Consider the following 12535-nt stretch of genomic DNA (forward strand, 5'->3'; position numbering starts at 1 on the left):
TACAACTGATCTCCAGGCAGCAGCGATCAGTTCACCTAGAGAAAATGGCCGCTTTGGAAGGTGGACTCTATGGCTTTATACCCCATTCAAGTCCCTTTTCTCCCCAAACCTTGCCGCCTCAGGCTCCACCCCCAAAATCTCCAGTTATTTCCCAACCTAGAGCTGGCAATCCTAGTTGGGGGACAGATGCAATTTACTTCCAAAACACCTGTTTTTACAGCATTGTCTTATACCTTGTAATCTCACTTTCTGCTATGCTCCCGCTACACCTTGCCTTAGGCAGTTTGCTGTTCTCATTGTTGTTCACACAGTCATTGCATTTTGTATTCTGAGTCCTACTGCAGTGTTCATTGTTTGCCATATGGATACATTTCCCCCTTTCCTTTCTCTGAAATCTGCCTTGAGTCTAAGTGAGAAAGGAGGACTCTAAATAAACTAAATAAACATTTTAATGCTGCGTTGGGTTTTTCCCCCCTGTAGCTGGGAGTATGAAATGTTATGTCATATGTGTTGTGCTGTGTTAATTATTATTTTTTAAAATTAACTAGGAGAGGGAGAAATAAGACTAGGGGAGGGGGGCACAGTGTAAATAGAGAAAAGGAAGGAATGGGGCTGGGCACATAGAGGAAGAGGGGAGGGGGGCTAGCAGGATTTCCCCTCTTCAGTAAGTCCTCAAACGTCCCCAATTTATCTCTCTTTTGGTTAAAACTGCAAGCACCTCCAGTCTCATTGCTGTTTCTACATTTGACCAATGATAGAATGTTCAGCAAGAATGAACACATGAAGCTGCCTTATATTAAAACAGACCCTTGGTCCATCAAGGTCCATACTATCTACTTGGACTGGCAGCAGCTCTCCAGGGTCTCAGGTAGAGGTCTTTTGTGTCACCTACTGCCGGGTCCTTCTAACTGGAGATGTTGAGGGTTGAACGTGGGACTTTCTAGCAGGCAAAGCAGATGCTCTACCATGCAGCCATGCCCGCCTCCCTAACCCTACTTTTTCCTCTGCAACTAATCCTTCCAGGGAAATAACTCCAGGGCAACCGGCGTGCTAGCCTGTTGCAACAAAACCAAACAAGTGTTTTGTGCATCTGACAAAGTGGGCTCTAGTCCACAAAAAGTTTATGCTACGAGAAAAACTTCTTATAGTAGTCTTTAAGCTTCCAAAAAGGAACCTGTTTATTAAACCTCCCGAGCAACCTACCAAAAATACCTAAGAGTTCTCTTGGTGAATTATTTCCAGTCTTCTCTTCTGCTGTTTCCACTGTTCTGTGTCACACCGCTGCTTTGTAACAGAACCACCAATAGTGCATAAAACCTGTATTACAATGTCTACATTTCTAGCACAAACATTCACATGGTTTCCCCCCTCATTTCTGGTAACTGCACATGTTGTTTGCAAGCCACACACACACACACTGTTCGGGCTGATCCAAACAAGGAAAGGTGGAAAGACTCACGTTGAAGATTCCAGCTTTAACCAGACATGATGTGCTTGACAAAAGCTGAGGACAGAAAGAGAGGGGTTTTTATATGGCGTGTTATCAACTAATCATCACCAAATCAGAGCTGATCACCACCTCATCCACTGCAAGCCAAGGGGAGAAGGCATCTTTCCGAACCTTCGACGATCATCTCACGCGGTCTGGTCTGCAGCGCACCACCACAGCCGAGCGCAAAAGCTGCCCGCAAAATGAGCTACAGCTTCTGAAAATACAGGCCACTAAAGCAAGCCACGTATCAGGGACCTCGTAGTCACAGGGCACATAAAGGCAGGGGCCGGGTGGGGAATGCCTGCTTGGCCCTCAGTACAGCAGGAAAGCAGACTTCAGTGCAAGTGTGGACAAAAGCCCAGCTGGTTCCCACAAGGATTTTGACTGGAGCTTCATTCTCACGCCACTCCATGGTATATCTTCAGTTGAGGTCAGTACTTCATGTTCCAGATGGAAATGGGTGGGTAGGAAACAACCCAAGACCATGGTGAAGTTGGGGGGTGGCACACACCGTGGTTATTTGACGCATGGGAATTTTACCTGATGTTTGTTGCTTGCTTGACCCACACTTTCCTGTTGGGAATCTATGCACCAGCAGTCTCCAAGCTCAAATCAAGTCCCCGCCCCTTGAAATGCTGCTTACAAAGTAATTGGCTTACTTTGTAGTGCTTACTGTGAGAGAACGCCCCCCCCCCTAACCCAATTGCCACATAAAAAAGCATTTTAAGAACGAATACTCAGCTTGCTGGGGGTAAAGTGTAGACGATTGGGGAAAGCAATGGCAAAGCACCCTGTAAACATAGTCTGCCTAGTAAATGTCAGGATGTGACGTCACCTTTACCTTTTTTAAGAACAAAAAATGGAGCAATCTGAAAGGGAGGGGGGAGAAATCCAAGCCTCGGTTTTAAAAAGCCTTTCTTCTGTTCAGAAAGTGCTCCCAGGAAGCATTTGAATCCCCGCCCCCTACCTGCTGCTTTGTAATTGGCTGTGAGAGAAACTAAGCTTGTGTGTTCCGAGGTTTGGTTTATGCACGGGGATTTCTCCCGGGCTGAGCTCAGGGGAGAGGGAAGAATTGGGTTAACAGAGGAACAGGAAGTCTTGGGATTTGTGAGGGCTGGCAGCAAGGTCACCTCTAATGGACGGAAAACTCATGCATAACTCCAAGGAACAACCGAGACAGACCGGGGCAAAGTACCCAAGCATAAACAACCTCTGACTGCAATGGGCCACAACTGAAGATGCATTCACACCAGTGCTTACCCCACCAGAAACGTTAAGCAGCTAAGCCCCGCGCTGTTTACACTGCCAGCTGGGCTGTCAGTAAATTTCCACTGTTCCTATCCAGGGATGGTTCAGGGTAACCTGTCACCTCAAACAAGATGCTTCCATTCCCTCCTGGGACCGTGCTGCCGTTGGCTCAGGAGAGGATGCCAGTCACCTCCTGACCCACCGAACAAGCTGCGCCCAGCACGCTGATCCCACATGATGTATCACCATCCACCCTCCTCACTGTGCCACCCCAAAGGGTTGCTTGGGTGGCCTGGCAGGAGAACTGGCCCTGCTCCTCTTTGCTTTGCTCCCTCCCCCCTGGCTGAGATGGAAAATAGCGGGTGTCTAATCATGGACACCCATGGACACCTATGGACACTGCCTTTCAAAAGCCTTACACGGTTTGGGACCATCGTACCTGCGGGACCGCCTCTCCTGCGGGACCCCCCACAGAGCTTTACGATCTGTGAATAGTAATCTACTGGTGGTCCCTGGCCCGAAGAATGTGCAGCTGTCCTCAACAAGGGCCAGGGCTTTTTTGGCCCTGGCCCTGGCCTGGTGGAATAGTCTTCCTGGTAACATTAGGGGACTGCGAGACCTTAAGGAGTTACGCAGGGGTTGTAAAACGGAGCTATTCTGCCAGGCCTATAACTGAGGACAGCTGCAAGATCCATCTTTACTGGCCTCCCCATCCCGCCCCCATCTTGAAATCTGGAGGGCTGATCTGCTGACATTTGTTGCTGTGGCACCTAGGTTTAGTTACGGCCATCTGAGTAGGATTTTAATGGTTTTAATGATTATGGTTTTAAGGATGTATGGGGTTTATATACTGGATGTATTTATGTTTTAATTATTGTTATTGCTGGGGATGAGGGCAGGTTATAAATTTGATAAATAAATAAATATTTTAAAAAGGGCACTCTGCCCCAGAGGGATGCAGCCGGGTAATTTTACCTGTTTAGAATTTTGCTGTGATTTGTGCTGGTCCATGACCATATTGATAAAGATGCAGTGGGTGCAGCTGGGTAATTTCAGACTTTGGTCTTACAGGGGCCTCTCTTTAGGTGGTTGACGTATACTTTCTAGAGTAAAGCTGCTCCATTTGTGAAGCCACCCTGTTGAGCTTGTGAGCCAGGGGCCCTGGACATGTGCTCCACACTCTGTCCTTGGCAGCTCCATGGCTACCCAACTCCTTTTTGGCTCAGGATTACAGGATGAGCAACTCTTGGGTTCTCTTTGTCAGGGGTCTTGAAGGAAACCACAGCCAAACTAGTTCTGGATTCTCCAGTGTAGAGTTACCAACTCTGGGCTGGAAAATTCCTGGAGATTTGGAAGTGGTGCCTGGGGGAGGGCAGGGTCCTCAGCAGAATACAATACCATAGAGACCACCCTCCCAAGCAGCCATTTGCTCCTGGGGAGTTGAACTGTGGTCTGAAAATCAGTTGTAATTCTGGGAGCTCTCCAGGCCCCACCTGGAGGTTGGCAACCCTAAGTTGGCTGAGTATAAATGTTCGCATGTTGAGCGGCAGTTTCCAATGGGAAAGGGCCTGCGTATTCTGGGACATAAACCATCAGCAATGCAAACATTCATGACAAGAAGAGATTTCTTTTACCTTCATAGTTGATACAGCCGTTGGCATCTTCCTGCCCTGCCATTAGCTGTTCGACTTCACTCTCCGTCATCTTCTCCCCTAGGAGCAAAAGCTGGACATTATGCTTTGGCAGGGCAGATTTGCTCTTCAGAGCTTTGACTCAGCTCTGAATGGACTGTGCACAGTCAGGCATTTGGAAAACTCCAGCTGGTACAAAATGCCGCAGCAAGGCTGCTTACTGGGTCCCCGTCGCTGGCTCATATCAACGCCAGTGCTTAAACAGCTGCACTGGCTCCAGCTGGAATATCGGGTCAGATTCAAGGTGCTGGTTATTACCTTTAAAGCCTTACACGGTCTGGGACCTTCGTATCTACGGGACCGCCTCTCCTGGTATGTTCCCCGGAGGACTCTTCGTTCAGCTAATAACAATCTTTTGGTGGTCCCCGGCCCTAGGAGTGTCCGGGTGGCCTGAGCAATAGTGCCTGAGCAATGTTTATGGGGGGACCGGAGTGGGGCTCCCGCATTGCTGGCTGCAGCCTCTTTATCCCTGCAGATCCGGTTCCACATCTGCATCCATCAGATCTCCCGGGTGTTGTAGATTGACAGGGGGAACTGGATTTCATGCCATTCGCTTTAGGTGCAGGCAAGGCCAGTGGCAGACTGGCCAGGATGTCAGCTTGCCCAATGGCAAGTGGGCCCTGTGGGCCCCTAATGAAGTGGGGCCCCTTAAACATTAGAGAATATATTTAAAATGTTAATGACCTTTTAGTAGCTTGAAAATATAATATAAATAATAATTACTGTACGCAACTAAAATTTGCATTGTATTACTATTTTAATAAAAATGGCTAGCGTACAAAAAAAAGAGGTGCTTATATTGTTCATACTGCTTGGCCTTTGAGTCTCCCAGCACTTGTAATCCATCACCCTTTGTACGTGGCTTTCATGACTACATGCGTATTAGCCAGAGTTTGGCTTTACACGAATCAACAACAACACATGTCAGAAATGTTCAGCAATTTATCAGTGTGGTTAATGATGGCTGTCGGGTGGGGGGGGGGCAATTCAAAAAGCAGAAATTGCCGGAGCACCAGGACGGGAACTTGAATGAGACTGGAAGGGTGAGATCTTCTAAGACAAAGAGCCCTCCTTTCCCCTTTCAGGTACATGTCCAATGAGGTGGGCAGGGGGGCGGATTTAATGCTCACTCTGCCTTGACCAGAGCTTGGTGCTATCTTTTTCAGAGGAAGGCAGGCAGGTTGTAAATTGAGACGAGGGATGGGTAGCCAACCCAGAGAAGACACTCAAAAAGTCAAAATCATTTATTGCTGTCAAAAGACCAATTCAACTCAAACTTTAAAACTCTACAACGTCCCGTTTTCCCCATATAAAATATACAAACCCACTATTATTTAGAACTCACGCACTTCTTAACAAACAAACAGATATTAATTCTAAAAGGACTGCCTATTAAGACCATAAGGCCCTATCCTGCTCCGGGGTAAAAGTGTGACTCAATTGGCCTTTCTGATGATACACCCGTCTGCAAGACCTGGCCACTTGTTTTATTATCTCTGTTGGGGCATTGAAGAGAAAATTTACTCTGTTTCATTAAAACCTGTTCTTACCTCTAAAAGGGGGCCTAATAAAGGAAGAGGGAGGAAATTTTGTTGCGACACCGCGGGTTTTGTTGTTTTAAAAAAACTTAATAAAACTATTTAAAAGAACTTAATTAAAAAGTACAAAATGCAGTACAAGTTCGACAAATTGGATTTAACTTTCCTCCTTACGTTAAAACTGAGCTCGTCTTTATGGAAATCTTTAGAGGGCGAATTTTAAGAGCTATTGCACAAAACCCAGCTGTGGCTACTGTAACTTGTTCTTTTTCCCCTTCCAAAAGCAGCTGCAGTACTGCTGAATCTGAGAGCTCTCTGTCGCCCTTTAACAAGGGTAAAATGTATCTGGAACGCTCTTCTTTATACCAGGGGCATCTTAGTTAGAGAAGACACTCAAATGGGGAAGGGGGAACCCTCAACCCCCCACCACTGTTCCTGTAACAGGAGGCAAAAGAGAAGCTTGAATGGAAAGTGATTCCTTTAAGAGGCTCTTTCCACAAGATGGCACCAAAGGTGGTTTATGGAATCCCTAAAGCATCTTCATAAATTGATGGCGTTCTTTAACCATCTGGAAAGGCAGCATATATATTATTTAAAACACTGCTGCCTCACTTTTCTCTGGACGGGGGGAAGGCCAATAAAATAAAAACCAAAGTATGCATCTTAACAAATATCAGCCAGATAAAACCCCACTTATGGGAGTGTGAAGAAGAAGAAGAAGAGTTGGTTTTTATAGGCTGACTTTCTCTACCACTTAATGAAGAATCAAACCAGCTTACAATCACTTCCCCTTCCCCTCCCCACAACAGACAGCCTGTGAGGTAGGTGGGGCTGGGGCTGAGAGAGCTCTTAGAGAACCGTGGCCAGCCCAAGGTCACCCAGCTGGCTTCATGTGGAGGAGCAGGGAAACAAATCCAGTTCACCAGATTATCCTCTGCTGGTCATGTGGAGGAGTGGGGAATCATACCCGGTCCTCCAGATCAGAGTCCACCACTCCAAGCCACCGCTCTTAACCACTAGACCAGGCTGGCTGTGTGGTACACAGGGCTTAAGCCTCTGCTCCGTCAGTCATCTTCCTGCCCTCAAATGCCCACCCCCCAATCACTATTTGCCCCTTGGATGCCAACTTTTTTTCTATCGCTCCATTTTTATCCCACCTGCCCTCTAAAGAGCTCAAGGCAGTGTGTTTGGCTCTCCTTTTGCCAGTTTATCCTCACAACCACCCCGTGAGGCTAAAGGGCTGATTCACATGTTACAGAGTCCTCCTGCTCTCCAGGTGGTTGCTGCAAGGACTTTCAATCAAACTTGTGCTGGGAGTTCTATGCTGGGAAGTTAATTCCCACATGAGAGCATGTGCTATTCAGACTGAGACTGTGATACGGGGCGGGGGGAGCTTCAGCCTCCCCTGGGCCATTTTCCCAGCCCGCAGCCTTCCCTGGGCCATTTTCCCAGCCCGCAACTGCCCTGTTGTTGAAACGCAAGTCTTGCCAATCAGTACAGCGGCTCCCTGGGTCCATTTCAGATCAGGAAAACCACACCGAGGGTGGGAACCTGAAACCCCCTGCACCATAGCCCCACTCCGAATTTATTTGCTTGAAACATTAAATCGCTGTCTTTCTACTGTGTGGAATTCAAGGCGGCTTGCAATGTACATAAAATAACAATTATAAAAATACATAATTGATAACAATCAGACACACATATTATTTTTAGGTAATTTTTAGGTATTTAAATCATTTCTATGCAGCCTTTCAAACCAAGTTAGGGTCCCCATTTAAATCATTTCTATGCAGCCTTTCAAACCAAGTTAGGGTCCCCAAGGCACCCCCAAAAGTGTCACACATTAAAAACCTCAATGTCCAAAAAGGTCACATATTAAAAACAGCTTTTAAAATGCAACTATATAAAAATGTTTAAAACGATTGAACTAAACACATATAAACACACAAACAAGAAGGAGGGCTAATAAGTGTTAGGGAAAGAATGCTGGATTAAACAAAAAAGTCTTCACATGCTGGCAAAAGACAACAATAGAGGGAGGCGGATGAAACTCCCGGAGGAAGAGAGTTCCAGAGTTTTGGTGCTATGAATAAGAAGGCCCTTTCTCATATTGCCACCCATCTACACTCAGATGGTGAAGGCATTCGAAGCAGGGCCTCCAAAGATGACCAGAGTGGTTGTGTAGGTTCATATGAGAGTAGGTGGTCCTTCAGGTATGTTGGCCCCATAGGGCTTTGAAGGTCATTACTAGCACCTTGAATTGGGACAGGAAAGAAATTGGGAGCCAGTTATAGATGAGACAAAGCTGGAGTGATATGGGCCCTACAAGCCACTCCAGTCAGCACTCTAGTCGCAGCATTCTGAACCCAGTGACGCTTCCAAAGAGTCTTCAAGGGCAGTCCCATGTACAGCACACTGCATTAATCTAATCCAGATGTTACCAGGGCAGGCATCACAGTGGCAAGATCTTTTCTGCCCAGGAAGGGCTGTTGCTAGCTCTCCAACCAAAGCTGGTGAAAGGTGCCCCTGGCCACCGCTGCCAGCTGTTTGCCAAACAAGAAGGCTAGGTCCAGCGGTACCTTCAAGGTTCAAACCTGCTCCTTTAGAGGGAGTGCAACCCCATACAGAGCAAGAGACATCCCAGTTCCTGGATTAGGCCATCCTCCCACCAGTAACACCTCTGTTTTGTCTGGATTAACAGACCACTCCTGACCTCCAAGGACTAAAGTCCTTTGGAGGCCAAAAGCCAGCGTAAGTGGGAGGGCCACCGCTGTTCCTCCCACTTACGCCATCCAGGTGGGCTCAGACGCTGGTGGGGGAACCCGGATGCTGGTCTCCCAGCTGCCCAGGGATGCTGGCTGGACATTCTGCCGGCGTCCCACCGGCCAAAGCCCCACACTGGCGTCCTGGGGGGCGTTCCTGGGGGGTGGAGCTGCCCATAGGCAGCTTCCTGTCTCCTTAGAGCCTGGCACACTGGCGGGGAGAATGGCGTTGCTGTGCCTGCTTTTTTGCAGGCCCTGTTTCACTGTTCTCAATGGGGCAAAATGCCCATTTAAAAAAATAAAAAGTCGCCAAAAGGCTTTTTAAAGCCTTTCGGCGGTCGGAAAACAGCTTTGGAGGCGCCGTGGAAGCGACTTGGCTACGCTGTCCCCAACCGCCAAAAACTCAGGAATGGGCACTCCTTTTCATTTTGTTAACTCTCATCCATCCCAAAGTTGTCTCCAGGCACCCTTTCATGGTTTTTACAGCCTCCCTGGGATCTGCTGAAAGTGCACGAGAGAACTGAGCGTCATCTGAGGAAGGAACTGCCAGACCATGTCCGATCGAAAATCTGTGAGGACTCTGTAACAAGTGAATTAGCCCTGAAAGAGTATGATTGGCCCAAGGTCACCCAATGAGCTGGATTTGAAGACAGGTCTCCTAGATCCTAGTTTAACAACTATTCCGAACTGGATTCTGGAAAAGGTGATCTTGGAGGAGGAAGTGATATGTGTTCCCCTCCCATCACCCATGGCTGTATTTGGCTCTCTTTCTTACCTAGAGTAGCAAGCACATGGCGCAATTCAGCCCCCATGACGGTGCCGTTCCCTTCCTTGTCGAAGACACGTAGCCCTTCCACGAAGTCCTCAAAAGTCCCCTGGTCCTTGGATCGCGCAACATGTTGCAGCATTGGGAGGAAAGTCTCAAAGTCCAGCATCTTTGTGTTCATTTCTGAACATAATAATAAGAGTTGGTTTTTATACCCTCCTTTATCTATCTTTTCAGGAGTCTCAAAGAGGCTTATAGTCGCCTTCCCTTCTCCTCTCCCCAACAGACACCTTGTGAATTAGGTGGGGCTGAGAGAGCTCTTCCACCCACCTCTAGGGTTGCCAGCTCTGGGTTGGGAAATACCTGGAGATTTTGGGGTGGAGCCTGAGGAAGGCGGGGTTTGGGGAAGGGAAGGACTTCTGCAGGGTATAATGCCATAGAGTCCACCCTCCAAAGCAGCCATTTTCTCCAGGCAAACTGATCTCTGTTGCCTCAGAACAAATAGTGTTCACATATGTGCCTTTACACATATGTAAGGAAGCATCAACACCCCACCCAGAGGTTCAATCTGGCTGAAAATAGAAGACGGGCAATTTTAGCAACTTCTGCTTATCAATCTTGGAGGTCAGCTGTAATAGCAGATCTCCAGCCATAACCTGGAGTTTGGCAACCCTACCCACCTCACACAGGGTAAGGGTTGTCCCTTGCTTGGCCCCAGCAGGGGGTCAGTGGGGGGCCCAGGTGTGTGTGTGTGTGTGGGGGGGAGGTTTCTGGGGCCTCACCCTGGACTCTCCCAAGCCTCAGACCACCCCTGGCCAGCGAGAAGGGCCCAGTCCATCTAGTTCAGCACAACTTGCCTTCTGGCTTTGGTTTCCCCAGCACCCTCAGAACCTCGGCATTGGTAGGATTCTGCCCGAGAGCTCGCATGACATCCCCGCACTGGCTGTAAGTGATCTTCATCTCTCCTGTTGGGGTCCTGTCGAAGAGCATGAAGGCCTCCTTGAACTCTGTGCAGAGGGAAACGTGCAGTTAGCTCTTTGGCCAAACATCAAGAGGAAGGAGATAAGATCCTTGTTGGTAATGTTTTGTGCCTGGCTGATGTCATTTTGCTAATGTGGAACGGAAAACAAAACAGAGTTTTAAACTGAAGGCACATCCTTGTGAGAATTACAGCTGTGAGGAATGCAAATATTTAAATAAAAATGTCCTGTTTTCAGAGATGGTTTTGTAATTTTGGAAGTCCTTATTTAAGATAAAAGGTGGGGCTTAAGTTATTACTACTATTATTAATAAGAACCTTGAAATTTATATAACACAAATTATAAGTGAAAACAAATTCTTCAGTTATCTATTGCATTTTTATCCTGCCACCTCTTTAATGAGCTTGGGGCACTGTACACAAGTCTCTCCTCCTGCATACTGTTCTCACGACAACCCTATGAAGTAGGTTAATATATGAGAGAGAGAGAGAGAGAGACCCATCACCATTTGACACTCTGACCCCCTATGGAATATTCAATTTTATAACCCAGGTAGGCATCATATGCACCAGTGTTCCCTCAGAGCTCTAAAGTGAGAAGAGGCATGTGTTTATGCAGAGCTACTCCAACACTTAAGCGCATAAGGAAGCTCTGACGCATAGCCTTTCACATGCATGCACATGTTCCCAGCAGAGCTTGGGAAAGGGATTTGCTGTATTAAAAACTGCCACATGTGTGCATCAATATTTCTGTGGAAAGGAGATTACATTTGAAGCTGGGTGTCTAATTGCATGTAGGAACCTATTTATGTAACTTCTGTACCGCTAAATGTGTCACGTGAATACTTCTGCAGTGCTTCAGTTCTTGCTGGTGGTTGCAGACTTCTAAAATCCTAATGCACTGGTTATTGAATGTCCCATTTTATCTTAGAAGGCGTTATATTTCACTGTGTTTGCCAGTTCATTCTAATATATATTCTTATGACCTAGTCATGTATCTGCTTGCCGACAGGGATCCAAAAAGAACTCGATCAGTTGAAAAAAAATTTTTTATTCCTTTTGTCTATTGAGGGATAAGTGATTAATAACAACTATTCATTGCTCAAGATCGATTTATCATAGAGCTTTTACTGGATAAAAGGAAAGGGATGTCCCATTTTGTTGACTGTACCAACTCACTGTGTGTAATCTGCTGTGAGTCCCTGTGAGAAAGGACTATAAATAATGTAAAATAAAAATATTGAAAATATTCTATGTTATCTATTTTCTTTTGATTCTCATACTGCTGTTCTGCTCAATAGAGAAGGGAGGCAGATTACAATCATGATAAAACCACATTACAAACAACTGAAGTGCTAATTTCAGCACCAAAAAGTTGAGGCCAGGAGGAACATCCACAAATGAAGCACAATCACAGTAGGGAAACCTGGAAAAGGACTTCCATTGTGGATCTCTGCTTTCAGACGGATTTGAATGGGAGAAGGCAGCCCTTCAGCCTGGTTCCAGATCCTTTGGGGCTTCAGTGGTCAAAACCTGCACTTTGAATACCCAGTTGAACAACCTGGCAGCCAGTGAAGTTCTTTGAATATTGTTGAACTGTGTTCCATGTAACACGGCCTGGTGAGTAGACTAGGGGCTGAAATTGGTCTAGATCAGGGGTAGGGAGCATCAGGCCTGGGGGCCATTTAAGGCCCGCAAAATCGTTTGGTCTGGCCCTTCCTGGGTCCTGACAGATGTCTAGCTCAGAAGGATCTAAGACTGGCGATCCGCCCCCTCCCGCGGACAGGAATAGCCTCTATTCAAGGGCGGATCTGAGTTTGTTTTGCTGAGAAAAGGAACCTTTTTCCCCCTTGCAGAAGAGTTGTTAGCTATGGAGCTGCTAGGACTGCCCAGTGAACTGTGTTAACCCTTTCCCACCCGAGCCGTGGAGAAACGTATTCCCTCTGTACTACAAGAGGGCTGGGGGCAGAAGAGCCAACAATGGAGGGGTTAAAGGGGGCAGGGCCAGAATGTGGGGAGGGTGAGTTCTTAGCCAGTGTGTCCTCATTTCATCCCTGCA

The 12535-nt window shown here is 47.1% G+C and overlaps 1 protein-coding gene across 1 annotated transcript in view; it reads right to left on the reverse strand.

Annotated features, from left to right (window-relative positions):
• Window positions 1-1456: 1456 nt before the first annotated feature.
• Window positions 1457-12535, reverse strand: part of MYL4 (myosin light chain 4) — a 28882-nt gene continuing 17803 nt past the window's right edge. The window contains exons 3-6 of the mRNA XM_056863083.1: window positions 10355-10504; window positions 9507-9680; window positions 4375-4452; window positions 1457-1504 (exon numbers count right to left, since the gene is read on the reverse strand). Of these exons, the coding sequence (XP_056719061.1) occupies window positions 1476-1504; window positions 4375-4452; window positions 9507-9680; window positions 10355-10504 (431 nt within the window). The 3' untranslated portion in view covers window positions 1457-1475. The remainder of the gene's footprint in view (window positions 1505-4374; window positions 4453-9506; window positions 9681-10354; window positions 10505-12535) is intronic.

Source organism: Euleptes europaea, chromosome 18 (assembly GCF_029931775.1).
Source record: "Euleptes europaea isolate rEulEur1 chromosome 18, rEulEur1.hap1, whole genome shotgun sequence".
NCBI lineage: Eukaryota > Metazoa > Chordata > Lepidosauria > Squamata > Sphaerodactylidae > Euleptes > Euleptes europaea.